At 54.7% G+C, this 18567-nt stretch overlaps 1 protein-coding gene across 14 annotated transcripts in view; it reads right to left on the bottom strand.

Annotated features, from left to right (window-relative positions):
- Positions 1-18149, bottom strand: part of SLC6A2 (solute carrier family 6 member 2) — a 44173-nt gene extending 26024 nt beyond the window's left edge. For 2 of the 14 annotated variants that reach the window (XM_089319606.1, XM_089319605.1), the window contains exons 1-2: positions 4808-4956; positions 4375-4612 (exon numbers count right to left, since the gene is read on the bottom strand). In XM_089319606.1, coding sequence (XP_089175732.1) covers positions 4375-4612; positions 4808-4838 — 269 coding nt within the window. In that variant the 5' untranslated portion in view covers positions 4839-4956. Of the gene's footprint in view, positions 1-4374; positions 4613-4807; positions 4957-5073; positions 5341-5725; positions 5928-6289; positions 6422-6991; positions 7110-16679; positions 17008-17495; positions 17955-18011 lie in introns of those variants that run through there. The other 12 variants (XM_089319601.1, XM_089319600.1, XM_070063144.2 and 9 more) reach the window with 12 other exon arrangements.
- Positions 18150-18567: the final 418 nt, after the last annotated feature.

The raw sequence follows: 18567 nt of genomic DNA, 5'->3' as shown, positions 1-18567 counted from the left end.
AAATGGGAGTGATTTCTAGCCCCATGAACTGCGAAGATGAAATGAGATTTGGTTGTAAAGAGGTGCTGAGCACCTGGCTCAGAGTAGCCCTGAACACTGGCGGGGGTTGTGGGGAAGGAGTTAAGGAGAAGAGGGTATGTCTGGAGAGCAGGAAGATGCAGATACCAATCCTGAATCCTGCTCCATACAGCCAAGCCAACCACATCCCCAAGCCTTCTCAGCCCCACGCACGAGAACGTCTTCTTGCACAACATTCTGCTCACCTCTGAGCCTGGAGGAAGTTTAGGACCGCAACTAAAGTAGCCAACGCTGGACTGGGCATTGCGGGTCAGCAGGGTAAGATGCCGCCTGGGATGCTCTCACCCTAGGTGGGAGTGGCTGGGGTCAAATCCCATCTCTGCTTCCAATCCAGCTTCCTGCTAATGCACCTAGGAGGCAGCAGACAATGGCTCAAGTACTTGGGCCCCTGCCACCCACGTGGGAGATCTGGATGGAGTTCCTGCCTCCTGACTTTGGCCTGGCCCCACCCCAGCTGTTGCCGACACTTGGGAAGTAAATCAGCAGCTGGATATCTCTCCCTCCTTTCTCTCTGTCACTCTACTTTCAAATAAATACATAAATGTTTTCTTTTTTTTTTTTTTCCAGTAATTAAGGTCTTCAAACACCACTCGCCTCTCCCTTATGCTGCCTGGGCAGGCATGCTGGCCATTAAGACATTAGAACAGGAAACAGATATGACCTAAACTCGAGAGGCCAAGTCTATCATTTTTCATTTTAATTTATAAGAACAAAGATTGCCAAGAGCAAAAGGAAAAATCATGCTTTTTCCTCTGCAGGAGGATAAGACGAAAGCAGGCACCCGAGTACATGGATCAGCTGCTGCCTCTGCCCCACTTGGCTTCACCGTCTCCCCATGCAAACCACACTCATAGCCCAGAAGGACCTAAAACCTCCACCCGCCAGCTCTCCAGCAGTTCTGAGGCCATGATCGCCGGGAGAAGAGTGGAGGAGGCCCTAGGGATTCCATGACTGCAGGTTGTAGAGGTCTCAGCCTGAGGCCAGCAGGCAGTTTGTTCTGGGACAGGCGAGTACAGGGGCTAAGATGGGCCCCCAACCCGGGCTCGACACTAGAACTGAAGGAGAGGCTGCTTGCACTCTGGTTCTCCAGACACAGGATCCAGGCGTCTGTGTTGTTTAAACCCTCTGGGTGATATCAGCCCACGGGCTGCTAAGGTTTAGCACCTCTGTTCTAAGAGCGTGGGCCTTGGAGCCAGGCTACCTAGGTCCAAGCACACTTTGGAGGCCACTCCTAGACTCAACAGTCTTGCACAAGTCACTAACTGCTTTGTGTCTATTGCCTCACTCATAAGGCAAGACTAATTTTAGCTCACAGTGTCCAGGATTAAAAAACACTTTGCACAATGACCGGGAAGCCATCTAAGCCACGTAAACGTGAGTTGTGAGTCTGACAATGTCTCCGAGTAGGAACAAGCCCTTACAATGGCTTAGAGACCAGTATAGAGACCAGAGAAGCTCCGGAGCTTCTCAGCCTGGCATGGCTGGGGTAGGGTAAGAAGACTCGGGCTTGAAGGGTGTATAGTGTGAGGAAGTACTTACTCTGGAGGTCTTGCTAGTGCAAGGTGCCTGGGTCCAAACCCTGGCTCTGCATGTGGCTGGGAGCTTTGCTGTGCCATCTGTGAAACCTTGCCTCCTTGTGCGTTCCATGAGGGTAAGGGTTACAGAAAACTCCTTAGGTTAGGGTGAGCTTTCCATATGTACAAGCATGCACGTACAAGAAGTTAGCAGGAAGTCAGGCACACGTGGTGAGTGGGTAGCTGGTGATGTCTCAATGAGGAAGGCAGGGATGGTGCTCTTACTTCTAGCAGATGCTCACTTTGGCAGCTGTAGAGGTTTTTGGAGAATTTGATGGCAACTGTGAATCCTCCCCTAGAAAAATCCCAGCACACAATCTTGCACAGGCCTGCTTCCTGGAAGTCCACAAGCGTCACGGATGGACACGGTGAGCATGGAGGTGCCGACCCCCTCGCAAAACCTCTTTATTCACAGCCATCTGGGGACTGCTCTGGGTCCTGAGAGCACTGACTCCTCTGGTCCTAGAGGTGGTACATTTTCCAGAGGTTACTTTTAACCAAACTGGATCTCTTTGGTCCTGTTGCACCAAGATGGCCCAAGTGGAAATGATCCTAGGTTAACTCTAATCTCCAAGACAAGCAGGACTCATTCTTAGGTTCGAGGCCAAGGGAATCTATAGAACTGAAAGACAGTGTCCCTGAAGCTCTATTGCTGTGGATTTGTCTTTTCTCATTCTCTAGACCTGTGCCATCCAATGCTGTAGCCACTGGTCAATGGATTAATTTAAATTATATTAACACTCCATTCCTCAGTCACACCGGCCACGTTTCTGTTATGCAGGAACCACACGTGATGAGCGGCTGCTGCATTGGACCACACAGGTACAGCACATTTCTCTCACTGTAGAAAGTTCTCATGTGATGTGTTCTCTAGAACAACAATCAGCACACCACACCCTGGGCCAAGTCTGTGCCTATTGAGGTGCGACCTGTTTCAAAGACTACGCGACAGAGACATGGGGCCCACAAACTACTGTCTGGTCTTCCACAAATAACCGGGGGCTTCTGCTCCAGCCCCTTGGAGCCCTAAGAGTGGGATTCCCATGGGATTTATCTGTTCTACCCCTGTCCGTGAGCTACACGTATGTGGCCTGCTTCCCATGCCTTGAATTTCACTCACAAGCCCCATGCATTTTCTGCTTAAATGCTAGCACTTGTGTAAGGATGGCTGAACTGGGACTCACCCACATTTGAGTGATAATGACAACATATTCTACATGAAGAGAACACCATGCAGACATTTTAGACTAGCGGTTGAAAACAAGTTGCCCATCACTTTCCTCAAGGTTATGATAGGATGCTGTAGTGGCTAAGCGGATTCAAGAGAGCAACAAATTAAATAACGATGGTTAGGGATTAAAACCACGGAACAAAATAAACAGCTGCAAGCCCCTACTGCTATAAATCCATCATTGAGTAAGAATTAGGAGAGAAGGGACAACTCTTCACAGAAGACTTCCAAGCAATTAATCTAGAAGGAACGGTGGGAACAGAGCATCACAATTAGACAAACACGCAACAGTCACCCTTGCTTGGCAGGATCTTCAATGGATGCTAAGAAATACGGGTAAAAGTATGTTGAGAAGCAAGATATTTACACAAACTCAAAATATCTCCCAAAGGACACTTACTAATTGTGAAAGAAAAATGCTTTGTCCGCACAGGAGGAAGCTGGCAGGCCCCACCTTTGCCAGGTGTTCAAAGTCAACATTACGACAAGCAGACAGACCAACATCAAGTGCCCCCATAGTGCGCGCTGAGACAGACACGGCATCAGCTCCCTGGCAATCTTTCCAAAAAGGCGTACACTTCAATCTCCACGTGAGAAAATGACACACAAACCCAACTGAGGCACGGTTCTCAGAAAGACTGGACGATATTTTTTGAAAACTTCAAGGTCCTGAAACTCAAGGAAAGCCCAAGGAACCCTCACAGATTGGTGCAGACTAAGGAGCCATAACAAGTCAAGGCCAGATAAGGACATCTGGGAAAACCGGCAGAATTAAACAAGGCCTGACGTGGGTCCGGTCACAGTATCTCCATGCTGGGAATCCCAGAGCCGTGGTGATGGAAGGGGTTAGCCTCCAGGGAAGGTGAGAGAAGGGTCTATGTACTAGTTATTAAATTTCTCTCTGTATAAAATAATTCCAACCAACAACATTGCTTTGTTTAATGGTATTCCGAATTCCAACACCGGGCGGTGCCTCTCAAGCACACGGGGTCCAAACAGCTTCCCTGAGCAGCATGTGTCTGGCCTGCTGCCCACATCTTGAATTTCACCCACCAGCCCCAACAACGTTCTCCCAGTGCCACCCCAGGGAAACGGCAGCACACGGTGGATCAGACAACAGCGTAGGGATCAAAGGTTGTCTTGGGTTCCAACTGCAGCTCCTTCACCTCCCAGCTGAGCCCCAGATGGTCCCTTGGTTGACTTCATCAGTTCCTAAGTCACCTCCTCAAGGAGGCCCTCCCTGCCTACCTGAGTTGAAGTTCCTTTTCCCTGCCACAACCAGTCTTCCCACACCCACCCGGGTTTAGTTTCTGAAGGGCAATCCCAATCTCCAGAATGGTTTTCCTTTCCCAAGGGAACACACACTCTAAGACATTCTTGTATCCTTGTCTGGTTACCAATAGTATTTTCTCCCTATCTGCACTCTCCTGCCCCAAGACAGGCCTCAGTGGGCCCTACCCCCACTCCCGGGGTGAGGTCCCCATGACTTACTCATAAAACTCTGCTGCTGGCGTGAACCTGTACTTGGAGTACTTAGTGTGGTTGCCCAGCACGGAGCCATTGAGGAGCTTGGGGTCAGTGCAGTTGGGGCTGTTCCAGGCATGGCCACAGTCAGTCCAGGGCAGGTTGAAGGTGAAGGAGGAGAAGAGGTAGTAGAGTGACCAGGCGATGATGACGTTGTAGTAGAAGCCAACGTAGAGGGCGATGAGGATCACAGCGTAGCCGACTCCTGGGTGGGGACAGAGAAGTCAGGTAGGGGCTTCCCCAGGCCCCTGCCCAGGCCTACAGCCACTTCTCCTGGAGAATCAGCTGTAACCACTGCACTCCCTAAGTCTCTGCCTTTCTGTAGAGGATTGTCAGAGCCACCTGTTTTCCATAGGCACCTGCCAGCCCTTTGCTACTGTAGCCTGCTCTGTCCACTCACCAGGCAGGCAGGCAGACAGGCAGGCAGGCATTGTCCCAGAGCAGCTGGGTCAGGAAGTGGAGCAGGAGTATGCCTCGTTCCTTAGCAGGGTGGCACAGAGCCATGTTTCACACTCGCTCCCAGGGGACTGAGGCCTTTGCCTTTGCCCTGATGACACTCCCCTCCCCTCCCCTCCCCTCCCCATGGGGTCCTCCCGTTCTCCAGCCCCCACTCATGCTCCCCGGGATCTCCTCCCTGAATAACTCTTGACACTGCCTTCCGCTCACAGTGTTCTCTGGGTTACACTCACAGTTTCCTGCTCCAAGTGCCAACCTCATCTTCCTGAATGTATTCTTTAGAGCTACCTCTATGGCTTTTTCTCAGCCTAGGAGTAGATAATACTTGCCTTAAGCAATGATCAGCCTGTGGGGTCTGGGTTAGCCTAAGCCCCTGCGTCCTTAATTTAGCCAGAGCACATGAGGCAGGTGTGGCCAATCAGGGTGATGCTTCCCCACAGCCACAGTGATTGGCTAACAAGGGCGCAGGGGATTCAAAGCTGTGCATTTGTAAGGGGTCTTTTGTTTCTTTTTGCTTTTGATCACTGTACAAGTTGGTAGAATTTGAGCCTAGAATTTCTGATGGCCATCTTCACCGTGCTTGAGAATAATATATCTGAGTCTGGTGCTAACACAGAAGAAAAGAGAAAGATGTCAATTCTGGACATTGCTCAAATGCCTGGATGTTAGCTTTAGTTTTAGCCTCAGTCCAGACAACTAGACTTGACTGTAATGTAACTCAACTAATTACCTTTTACATTTAACCCGACTTGCGTGGATTTCTGGGAATTAAACACGATCCTGAGTGGCACACCTGTTTTTAAGGCTCCTGTACCAGCCTTTATCTAGGACAGGACTGAATACACCCAAGGTACTCACACACCAGTGCCAGCTGGGGAGCAGCTGTAGCCCTCACTGGCCCTGGGCCTAAAACCAGTGCTGGTGAGACACCAACCCGTGTTCCAGGGCCTTCTCCTTGCTGCCTGGAGGCCAGGGAAGGGCATTCTGGATACTTGGCTATTTTCTGCAGATGCACTCTCTAAGTTCCAAATGCAGGTAGGCTCCTCTTATACCCCAGCTGCAATCTGTTAGTTATGGCTGGGGTATTAAGGGTTGCAGGCAGCTCCCTGGCTGAGTTTGAAAACATCCATAATCGATTTATCATGTCTGTCACTAGATCGATATAGGAAGTAGTGGTGTATGTGCTGAGTACTTCTGAGGTTTCTGTAAGTATTTCCTGCATGTGAAAATAGACTTTGGTCATGCAGACAGTCGCTGTTAATGCTCCTTCTGACATACCAAACGCTCTCTGTAACTCGGAACGCTGCATACCCTTGCCCTTGTCAATCCCTGTGAATCCCCCAAGAGCACTGGTCTACATTGGATCCCCAGAGGCACAAGGGACACCTTCAGGAACAGTCTGGCTTCTTCCAGGTCCCTTCTTTACCTTTGAAGAACGGGCAGATCTTCCACACGGTGGCTGCCCCTTCCCGGTTGTACTGCCCCAGAGCCAGCTCCATGTAGAACAGGGGCATGCCCGCGATGATGAGGAAGAGGGTGTATGGGATCAGGAAGGCACCTGGGGGACACAGAGGCAGAGTGTGACCCCAGGACCCCACCCCTCAGAGTACACGGATCCATGTCTGCAGTCATACGCTCGCCTGGCCATTCCCCAAGGTGTGCTTTCTAGAGTTCCACAAAGCAACTGATAAAAATAGTGGCAGTCGTAATAACAGGAGAGGCAGTACCACAGCCATGATAATGAGGTCAATGGTCCAGTCAGTAAAATCTGCGTTAAGGGGCCGGCACTGTGGCATAGCAGGTAAAGCCGCTGTCTGCAGTGCCAGCATCCCACATGGGTGCCGGTGTGAGACCCAGCTGCTCCACTTCCAATCCAGCTCTCTGCTATGGCCTGGGAATGCAGCGGAAGATGGCCCAAGTCCTTGGGCCCCTGCACCTGCATGGGAGACCTGATAGAAGCTCCTGGCTCTTGCCTTCAGATTGGCACAGCTCTGGCTGTTGCAGCCATCTGGGGAGTGAACCAGCAGATGGAAGACCTCTCTCTCTCTCTCTCTCTCTCTCTCTCTCTCTCTCTCTCTCTCTCTGCCTCTTTGTAACTCTGCCTTTCAAATAAATAAATAAATCTTACAAAAAAAATCCGGGTTAAGCAAAGCTAAGGAGGTCCTGGCAGGCATCTCCTAGCCTTGGATGCGCCAGCACATGCAGCACAGCTGCGAGGAGACTTGCAGGTGTAGCCTTTATCAAATGTATTTAAACACAGAGCCTTTCCTCCATGAATCATTTCTCTGGGAATGCCGCTGTAACCCAAAGCCTTCCTTTTAGAGACAAGAAAGCCGAGACCAGAGACGGAAAGCTGCTGCTTAAGTTACGTATGACTGCATTGCTGATTTTGCTCAGATTGATATCAGTTGAAGGTTGCACATGGCTTTCCCAAAAGTGATCTCACTAGATTCTTCCTAGAATCTCCCTGCAGCCTGCAGACATAACAAGCTTGGGGTTGTCACGCCCTCCTTGGCCGTGGGGAAGCAGGGTGTGAAGCTGAGGACCAGAGAGCTGCCTTGTTCCTGGAGCACTGCTGCTGGGTGGCAGAAGCAGTGTTCCCATTCAGGTCTTCCAATCCACTAGGCTGACCCCATTACAGGTGGCTAAAGGTAAAGAAAGAGCCCAGGGTTTGATTTGTGGACCAGGAGAGAGGCCCACCCAGCAGGGGCTCCTAGGCTATGGGCAGCAGCAAATCCTGGAGAGGCTCCCTGGTGGAATTAGCCACGTCTGAGTTCTGCAGATGATTCTCCAGACACCTTGGCAGCCAGGGCAAGCTGAGCAGGACCTGATGCTATCGAGTGCCTCCCTGGGATTCCTGCCACGTCAGCCCAGGCCACAAACACGAGCAAAGCAAAACACAGGCTCCTTTCCTGACGCAGTTGGAGCTGGCCAGGCCAGGTGCAAAAATTCCTCCGGCCATTGGCTTTTGGCTTTCATGCTGTAACCTTGGAAACCAAATATGCTCCACCTGCCCACACCAGGAAAGAGGGGAAACCAGGAAGCACCAGCAGTCTTAGCACCGGACGCCAGCAGTTCACAATCGTTTATCCTCGCTGCGTTCCAGGCGCTTCCCTAGCAATCTCAAATCTCATCTGCACAGCATCTGCAAGGCCTGCATGATCACCGCCTCCGTTTTACAGAAGTTGAAACTGAGGCTTCCAGTTAGCCAGCAGCTGTGGCACAGTCACGCGCTGCTCCGGGTCAAACTCGCCCAGTGACTCAGACTGTCCACCTTCACTTTGGGCTCAGGTTTCTCACCAGGAAGCTCAGGGCTCTTAAAGAGGAAGCCTGGCCCTGATGCGCAAAGACCCAGTTCCCTTTGAGCCGGTGACAGACCAGCAGGTGGGGAGTAGGAAAACTGACTGGGAGATGAGCACCTCCTGAGTGTCAGGCACTGGGCACTAGATACGTAGGATCCCATTCTACGGTGCAGCTCAGTGGGATACAGTGCCATGTCAGAAACCCTCAGGGGTGGAACTGCTGTACCCATTTTTCAGAGGAGGACACTGAGGCTTAGGAGAAACTAAGTGACCTGGCCAACTTTATCTAGCTGGTGGTTGATGGATTAGGAATTTGGACCCTGATCTTCCTGGCTCCAGAATCCCAGAGCCGTTCTCAGCATACCCCGTGATTCCAGAACACTCCAGTCTAGACAAGAAAGACATGAGTCTGAATAGGATCAGAGTGAGAAGGCTCGTTCTGGGCCTGGGGATCCGAGATCAGCTGAGCCTCTGGTCTATTGGTAACAGCTGCTGTGGTGTCTCTGCCCCTGCTCCAGGTTGGACTTCTTTGAAATGCTGTGTGCCAACATCTCTCTCCCCTTCCTCATGTCTTCCTTTCCGTCTCCTGCCTTCTTGCTGTCCCATTGAAAGAGGATTGGTCTGGCCCCTGAACCCGGGCCCATCCCCACTGCTGACAGCAGTGGGGAGGGGTGATAGGCAATGGTGCCAGTGAACAGATGCCGATGGAAGTAGGCGGTGGAGCTGGTGAAAATAGCAAGAAGCAATGGTTGAGCACCTATTATATGCCAAACCACATACAAGCTTCTGTATAACCATTCATTTAAAACCACCCCCCCGGGAGATAACAGATATGCATCCCATTTCTCCAATGAAACTAGGCTTAGACAGGTTAGTAGTTCGTCTAAACTAGTGAGTATGCAGCATGGCTTCAAACCTAGATCTGCCTAAGCCTCACTCTGCCTTGTGGCCACCTGCAGCCCACAGGAAAGAGTGGGAAACAAGGCATACCACAGCCCAATAGGCCTGGAGACTGAAGTCAGTGGCCCAATGGGAACGCAGGGAAGGCAAAACGCAGGAGGTGCGACTGGGATCCTGGCACTGGGGGTTGCTGCTGTAGACCTGACGTTCTCTTCGACACGGCCAAGGGAGGGCCGGAGCAAGAGCAGTCGGTTACCCAGGCTTCTCACTCTGGCTGTTTTCTTCCAGTGTCTCTGGGCGGCGCTGCTGGTGAGTTACCTACTCTGGGATTCACCTCTGCTTCTGCTGGCCGGAGCCCCAGCAAGGGGAGGGTTATATGCAAGAAGAGAAATCCACAGAGCTGTCCCCTTAGAGCCTGCAGTTCAGCTATGGGCTCTTACTGCCCCCTGACTCTCAGAGAGTCCCAAGAAAACCACAGTTGGTGTTTGGGGTAGCCTGCTTTGCCCCCTTCCTGCAACAGCCCCAGGGTACTGCAGATGGAGTGCTAGGGAGGTGAGCACTGGCAGGGTTGGGGTGAGAGCACACACGGGGTCCACCATCCCCATGTTGATATACTTAAAGATGGCCCATCAAGTCACATTTTCCATCTCCCTGCTATCACACAGAGGCCTTGTTAGGGCTCGATGCAGTGAAGTTCAAGTTTGGAACCCTTTGCTCTTGGAGCTCTGGGCTGGAATGCGGCAGCCAAGGAAGATTGCTGTTGCCTGCCTCCCCTTCTCTCCCACCCAGCTCCATCCTAGCCTGTGTGTGAGCTCTGTCCACGCCCCCTGCAGACACCATGCCCCTGGCTTCTGCTCAGGCCTAGGGCCACACAGACCTGCCACACAAATGCTCTATAGAAGAGGGGACCGAGTGTAAACCCCAAGCAGACCCAGAGGGCTTGGGGCTGTTGGAGCAGAGAATTCCAGAGTCTAGGTACCTGCTGTGTGGTGGGGGCAGGTGGTGGGCAGTGTTCTGGGCCACACAGGTCCTCCTGGTGGGAGGGGGACAAGGACAGAGCAGGGCTGTCTAAGCACAGGGCCCAGGACATTCCCCTTGTCTGGATCTCAGGATGACCCTGGCACCCCAAGCCTGCCATTCGCAGCTCCCTGACCTTGGCAAATGCACCTTCTCAGAGCCTTAGCTCCCCCTTTGCAGTGGGGACTAGAACAGCTGATCACCGGTGTTCTGCGGTGATTGGAGGTAATGGGGTACAGCACCAGGCCCTTCGTGGGCGCTCTGCTAGTGGCACCTGCGGCCCATCCTCACACACAGAGCAGCTGGGAAAGCACCTGTGTTGAGTGGCAGCAGCAAGCAGAGGCTCACCATGTGGTTGAGGGACACGGGTGCTTCAAGGAGCACCTGCCACAGGCTCCCCAGACCCCGGCTTGAGGCAGTCCCTTGGATTCCTCAGGACCCCGTCCCCAGAGAGGCCGACTCCCCCAGCCCCCATGTATCCCAAGAAGCACGGAGACTGTAGGCAAGAGGAGGACACCAAGGATGCCCCCAGGCAAAATCCAGCTCCAGGGACACAAGGCTCCTCTGGTGCTGCCCAGATGCCCCCTCAGGAAGGAAGGAGCTGTTCCCCCCGCCGCTCAGCACCCAGCTGCCTGCCCTTTGGGAATTGCCTCCACTGAAGACAGCCACCCGGCCCAGGGTCCCTTCCCTTCCCACAGCAGCCGGCACCCAGTGTCCCATCACACCAGGCCATGACGTCCCAGCACCCGCACAGCATCCCAGCTTCAGCTCTCCCCACGGGGCCGCCGCAGGCCTGCCTGCCACTGCCTGGCTGCCCAGCCTCTCCCTGGCCGGTGTTCCTTGCTCCCTGTCCTGAATCTCCCCCTCGGCTGCCTCCACTCCTGCCTCCTCCCCATCCCTTGGTCTACTGGTCTGTTTATAGAGAACAAAACATCCTTTGGTCTACTGTTCTCTCTATGGAGGGCCTTTTCTAAAGAAATTCTTGGTGCATTTGGTGTCAGACAGAAAATGTCCCTCCAAGTTCTTGACAAACCACGGGCTTCCTGTGGCATTAGGCAAACGCTCTGCTCCCAGAGTAAACCAGCCCCAGACCCTTCCAGCGGGATAGCACCCAGAGCCTGCGCCACGCCTCTTCTCCCCCACACTCATCTCTTCCCTGGGGCCTCCCTGCGCACTGCAAGCCCTGCCCACTGACCTCGGAGCTCCTGGAACCTCAGCCTAAGAAGGCTCATGCTTCTCTCCAGGGCTTCCCCTGCACTCCACGGAGAGCAACCAGGCGCATCTTCCTAAGCCTTTACCTGGTTCCCGGCATCACAAGGTGAGATTCTATACAAAAGGGCAAGAATGGCTTTCCTGGCTCTGTAGAAGTGGCTCCCTCACCTTCCCCTAGGATTCCTCCAGCTGAACTCTAACCTTAGCTCTAAGACATAGAACAGCCCTCAAGGAGGATACATACCCACTCCCAGCTCCTGCAAGGAGGGCAAGGAGGGGCTGGAATCCAGGAAAGTCAGCACGGGGGGTCACCCCTCCATGTACAGCAACTGCCCCTCTCCTTGGGAGGGTCTGGACTGGACTTGGACCAATAAAGCTGTGACCTCAGCAGAAGCTCCGTGAAGACGCTGGCTTCCCATCTCCTCCATCATGGCCTCTTTAAGAGGCACAACTTTGCGGGTGTTTGGATGCTCGGGGCTACATCACAGAGGAAATGATCCGTAATGGTCAGAAGAGGGCCTTGTCTCACACCTCACTGGGATTATAACACCACCAGTAACACAATAGAACACGCCAGCACCTTGAGGGCCACCTACAGTAGGCTACGGGCTCCGCACAGGCTGGGACTGCCTTTTGTAGCAATGACTCACATGGAGGATGTGGCTAATGAAAATCCCGGGACCTTTCTCTGCTTGTGGTGTGGCCGCACCCTCACCTGGGCAGTTGAGTTGGGGACCGCAAGGCGAGATGTCACATTGATCCCAAGTAGACTCTGTCCTGTCGAGAACAGCTCCTCCAGATCCTTCTGGCCAGCTCAGAGTAGCTGGCGACTTCATGCCTTGACCCCAGATCCAGGCCCCAGATGCGCACTGTGTTGCTGCAAAGGAGTGTGCCACCCTGCCAGCCAGGTGCCCTGCAGCAGCCTGGCTCATTACGTACAGGAGCTGAATAATCTGCAGCAAGCTCAGGGAGTTCAAGGTGAGGATAGCACCGCCCCCCTCCCACCCCCAGTGCCTCCCACCACAAAGCCAGGTTGGATGGGAAGGCACTGAGTCCACAGACTCCTGACCTAAGCGCCAGACACCAGCATCATCCCTATTGTTTCGAGAATCTTAGACATTTTGGCCAAGAGGATTCCCAAGAGGACTATGGGTTTCTCAGACCCTGAGCCTATTTGGAGAAGGAAGGGGCTGCAGAACCATGGTAGCTCATAGGATGCTCATGGGACCCCACACAGGAACGCGGATCCCCACTTTCCAGGTGAGGGATCCACCAGGAGACGAGGTTAGGCTGTCACTATGTGAAGCAAAGCCCAAGCCCTGATTCATGCAACTCTCCACAGTGCTGGGGAGCCAGGCCCACGTGGGACCACCTCTGCCTGACTTCCCTTCATCGGCTTCCTCTTAGGACAAATCCTGCTCCCTCCAAGAGTCAGGGCTCTGCCCCACCCAGGGTCTAGCCCGCAGGCAACATCAAGGAACAAGGATACTGATAGCGACAGCTACACCTACTGAGCCCATTAGCAACACCGCTCAAGTATTTACCCACAAAGCAAGCGTCCCTGGGGTCATCCCGCATGGAAACCTAGTCTCAGACCAGAGAGGGTGAGTGGCTTGTCCAAAGACACATCAGGTTCAAGCTCAAGTCTGCAGAAACTAAAGATCCTAAAGTGTCCACAAGGCAGAGGCAGAACTGATGGGGGGCACGTCTCAAATAGAAGCAGCCACGTACAAAAGAGAGTCTACATCGGCCTCTCCCCTAAGCAGGGGGACAGTGGGCCTGTCCTGTGCCTCCCCAGGGACCAACACAGCCTAAGAGCACAGATGGGAGAGGAAAATCTCGAACCCTGGGCACAGCCCCACTGCCTGGACCTGCCTCCCCGCTGAGACGAGTGGTTTGAAAGGGGTCTGAGCAAACCCTGGAACTTTCAAGAGCGGCAGCTGCCTTTGGGGCCTTGTTCAGACAGGCTCAAGTGTCCCTGTCACTCACTCACACAGTATTCGCCAGGGGCCTGAACTATTGGCATCCTCATCATTTCGAAACATCCACCAGTCTGGGCCAGTCTGGAAGGAAGAGCTGGACCAGAAGCCGGGACGCTGTGAATACTGGTATCAGAAGAACACACAGGCAGGGGGCTATTTAAGTAAGGTGAGCCCTGGCTTGGGTGCAGGCCGAGCCAGGGTGCTGGACAGGGATGGCTTTTGAGGACCATCTCAGGTCCTGTCCAGCCACAGTGGAGAACTTGAGGCTCAGGGAGAGGGGTGTCCATGCACTGCCTAAGGTCACAGTGAGTGGCAGAGCTGGGATTTGAACTTGGACACCATGATTAAAGGCTACCACCTGCCTTCCTGCTTGCCACTCTCCAGGGCTGTCCTCAGAATCACTAGCTAGGAGTGCATTCACAGGGGGAGGCAGGGGGTCTCAGCAGCAACAACACCAGAAGAGGTAGCTGAGCATCCCCCCGAGGGAGGAAGGGGATGTTAGCAAAGGAGCTGCCTGGCACTCTAAGATGGAGAGCTTCCCCACCCCAACTCTGCATCCTTACCAGAAACGGAAATTCACCCATCCGATACCCCACCAACCTTAGCCTGGCATTCAAGGCCCCTGCGGCCCAGCCCCAACTTGTCCCTGCATCCTTATCTCCCCCGGCTTGCCCTGGAGCCAGCCTGCACTCCTGTTATCTGCCATGACGCCACACACAGGCAGGGTAGGGTCATGGCTGCATCATCTGCTCTCTTCCTGAGGCTTGCCTGAGTCCTCTCTGGCTGGCCTCTCTGTCGGTGTCCAGGGCAGTGAGCTCCAATCACAGCCCATATCCGCTGAGTCTCCCCTAATCAGCCCCTTATCAGACCTTTAGGGCACCCATCCCCTCTCCCATCCACGCCATAATCATCAGAGCGACATTAATAAAAAGCAGCTGCCATCCTGCCTCCATACCAGGCTCTCCGTGGCTCTCCATCATTGCCTTCTGTGCCCACAACCATGCTCTCTGCTCAACACTGTTATGTCCATTTGACAGGTAAGGAAACAGAGGCTGGGAGGGTGGCCCAAGGTCCCACAGCTGGAAACAGCACCCTAGGATTGCAGAGTCAAGATCCTAACAGATGGGCTGCAGCCCCTACCAGCCCAGGCTGCCTGCTTTGTTAGATACTGCTGGCTATTTCTACGGGGGTTCTGGGTACAGCAGTGGGTCTGGGGTGCTTAACCCCTTTCATTAATTTTATTCATTCAATCAAAGCTTTGTGGGCACCTTCTACCACATTCCAAGGATCTAGTCTTATCTTGGGCATTAGAAATTTGGGGATGAAAAAGCCACAGTGTCTGTCCTCTGTGTTCCCCAGCCTGTCTGGGAGACAGACCCATAAGGAGATAACTCACCAGACAGCTCAGGACGTGCTGTGCTCATGGCCAGCAAGCCTAGAAGAGGGAGCTTCTGGTCCATTTCCCTTAGAAATTGGAGCCTGTGACAAATCTGCTCCAGGTCTATCGCCTGGCATCCAGCAGGTGCTTATTTGCCGGGGGGGCGGGGGGGGGACACAACAGTCAAGTGGGCACCGTGTCGGTGACAGCACTGGAATACCCTTGTAACCCATGACTATCAGATTGGCCATCCAGGGTGCTTTGAGCTTAACAAACACATACAACAATGGAAAGGACTCGCCGCAGTATGACAATGAAGACCTTGGGTGATTAAAGTTCCCAGCAGGCAGCGTTGGTGGTTCGTACATCCAGGTGAGCCCCACAGAGCTGAGAGGGCCCAGATAAATATTGCTGATTGATGACAGAGTCTTCCACTGCCTAGGGACAAGCAGTCTCGGACAGTCGTTGAGGACATACAAGGATGGCTCTCAGTCTGTCTGTCATTCATCATCTCCTGCCTGCTAAAAATATAGAAAAATCTGCATTTTCTCCCTGCTTTGGTTCAAGGGATCAGAATACTCAACCGTAGGGCACAAACCCGTGAGAAGCTTCAGCAACCGAAGGCAGAGAAGTTTCACCTCTGGATTATGTTTGCCACCTTCCTCTCTCTGCCAGTGTCCACCCTGGGGCCAGACAGGAGTTTTGAGCCTGCAGAGAGTGAGCACCTCCAGGGGTCAGGACTGCTATCTTGGATACCTCATCCCAAAGCATCGCACAGTGACAGTCCCATCTCAGGAGGCCCATGAGGACAGCGCGGACCGAAACCCTCATGTGTTGGCTCCAGTCTCGGGTTCGCTTTCCCAGAGACACAGAGAGACAAAGACAGAGAACTAAACACTTCTTTACAGAGCACTCTCTGCTTAGAACCACCTGCTCCCTCTGGTAAGCACTCCTTCTTGGCACACGCTGAGCATTGCCCATCCCACAGCAAGCAGCCATAGTGCATGTCGGAAGCAAAGAGCTGGTAGTCCTAGATCCCACTGGACAGGGTTATGAGCCTTCCCATCACCCAGCTCCAAACCTTGCCTCCCTTTCCTCTGACTTCTCTCCAGTCCCGAGCTGGAGCCACTCCCAGGCACGGTGGCTTGGTGGAGAGAGGGTTCCAGAGTGAGGACAATTTCTTCCTCTGGATAGTCCTTTTCCAATGCTGTCTGCAGGGTGCCCTTGAGCTCATCCCAGCAAATATCAGGGTAGGACTGGCGTTGTCCCCAGCACCCTGGGGGAGCACATGCCCTCAGGAATTAGGGAGGGTTTTAGGATGCAGCATCCCGACTCCTGGCTGCTTCTCCCCACTGGGCTGTAGATGAGCTCCAGGCTCTCACTCTAGGGTAGGCGATAATCTGACCGCCGAGAAGGAGGAGAGAGCCTGGCTGCTCCACACTGTGCCCTCCGGCCCCTCCCACTCCTCCCTGCAATGTGAATGGGACCTGGGGAGAAAGTGGCATCACCTCCTACCTCAAGGACCAAGCAAAACAATCGCCAAACCAGGAACCGTGTTCTCTCCGAGCATGGCTTCTCTTGGTCTGCTTCTGTTGCAGTGTCCCTACCCCAAGAGTGCAAAGTCTTCCCCCAGGGAACCCAAATCCTTTCTCCCCTCTTGCTCAGGGCTTCCTGCATTGAAACTCAGAGCGCTGGGTTTAGGTCACCTTGCACCTGATCTTACACCATGTACACTCCTGGTGCCCCTTCAAGAGTTTGCTCCACCTCCTTTCCTGCCCACCCTGCGACCCAGATTCCGTCCTGCACTCAAGAACCTATCCCTGCCCAAGGTCATGCCTCGATTTCCCTCTTCCACTGGGGACTCCAGTCTTTCTTCCTTAAAACCTTCCGGTCCTGTCCTGTGCCCCAACTTTGCCCGTAGATCTCATCAATCTCCTTCCACGTGTAGCCCAGCTCCTTTCCTGGCCACCACCACGACATACAGGTAGGCTCCCAAGTCCAGCCCCCCAGCCACCGGGCGCTCACCGCCGCCGTTCTTATAGCAGAGGTAGGGGAAGCGCCACACATTGGCCAGGTCCACGGCGAAGCCCACCACCGACAGCAGGAAGTCCATCTTCTTGCCCCAGGTCTCCCGGGGCTGTGCATCGTCACCGCGAGGCGCCAGAAGGCACTGGACACCGTTGCTGTCCTTCACCACAACCAGGTCAGCCGCCTTGCACGCCTTCAGGGGCGGCTGGGGCCCCGGGTCAGCCCCGCTGTTCTCGGGCTGCACCTGCGGGTTCATCCGCGCCAGAAGCATGGGTGCGGCTGGCAGGAGGGACCTTCGCGGTACTGGGAGCGCGCCGAGGCTCTGCTAGGACACAAGGAAAAGACTCGGTCACCTGGGCCGTTCCTGCCTGCGGGTGCCTTTCCAGACCTCCCAGTAGTGCCAAGGACACCTGGATCCGCACGCGCTCAGCCTGGCGGACGCAGGGTTGCCAGACAGACGCGCACATCTGTCGGAAAATTTTGGAAACAAGAGGCTGTGGCGAGCCCGACCCGCACGGGAGTCAAAGCTGGAGATCGTCCCTGAAGCGTGCTCCCCGGTCAGCCGCGCTCTCCCGTCCGCGAACTGCGGGGTGTGGACCCATCGCGACTTAAGTTTCCCGGGGCCGTGCCAGGACCCGGCGCAGCCGGCCGCCCCCTCCCCAGCCAGGGACTGCGTCACCTCTAGCAGCCCCAGGAGCCCCCCGCGGACACGCAAACGTCTACACTTCAAAGTCAGGGACTCTCAAGTTCGTGCGGCTCAGCCGGGGTCGCCCTGGCACACCCAGCCCGGTCCCGCGCGCAGAGCGCACTCACGTGTCCGGCAGTGAGGGGATCCCGGGTGCCGTGCGCTCTGCCAGCCCGGGACCAGCCGCGCCTCGGCAGGCTCCGGGACGCGGACTAGGGCAAGGCACTGCCGCGTGGCGCTCGGGCGCGGCGTGGGGATCGCTGTGGGTGCGGGCCGGCTGGCGGGGCGCAGGCTGGCTGGCTGTGGCCGTGCCGGGCAGGGGCCGGGCTGGTAATGTAGCCTGCGCCCCAGGTAACGCGCCGATTGCATTAACCCAGCGCCCGGGCGGCTCAGTCTGGAGGCTGTTAGCGCTAATGGAGACTGACAGCGCGGCCGGGGCTGGCAGGGGCGGGGGCGCGGCTCAGGGGCGGCGGGAGCAGGGCGCTCGCTCGGCCACTTGCGGGACCGGGCGCGCACTCCCTGGCGACCTCTCCTGCGCTGAGTTCCGCAAACCGCTGCCAAGGACGCCAGGCTCTAAGCTGTGGCCGGCCGCTGCGCCTGGTGCAGCCCCAGCGCTGTCGTCCACCCCAAGCCACTGAAACTACCTGGTCAGGGCTTCTCCATCAACCCAATCTGTTCGGCTCAGCGCCCAAGGCTACGAACTGGTGGCCCGCGGGCCCTTGGGCGGTTTTGTTGGCAGGCGGCACATTGCCAAGTCACCTCCCAGTGTTGACTCCCACCCCTGTTGTGGGCAGCCAAGCAGGGCATTTGAGGCTGTGGCCTCCGCTCTGTAAGGCTGAGAAATGCTATGCATTCGTTAATTTACTCATTCATTCACTGCTTCACTCATTCATTCTTCCAGGTCCTGCCAGGTGCCGGGGTAGGCTCCTGGGTGACAGCAATGCAGGTTGAGCCCTGAGAGTCCCAATGTCATGGTGTTTGCATTCTGGCAGGGGAGATAGGGGAAAACAGGAAGCGTCGTAAATACACAGATGATGTCATGGGTGAGCCGGTGATGCTGGCTATGGGAGAACCGTGAAGACTGGTGAGGCAATGGGGCGGCAGCTTGCAAAGGGGGCCAGGGTGCCTGAGAAGGTGCTGCTTAAGCAGTCAAGAGGCGGACCCGCGGAGCCGGTAGTCATCCACTTGTTCCTTTATTGG

This window comes from Oryctolagus cuniculus, chromosome 18 (assembly GCF_051225735.1).
Source record: "Oryctolagus cuniculus isolate XC-2025 breed Fujian yellow rabbit chromosome 18, ASM5122573v1, whole genome shotgun sequence".
In the NCBI taxonomy this organism is placed as follows: Eukaryota; Metazoa; Chordata; class Mammalia; order Lagomorpha; family Leporidae; genus Oryctolagus; species Oryctolagus cuniculus.
This window is presented reverse-complemented; position numbering and strand designations above follow the sequence as displayed.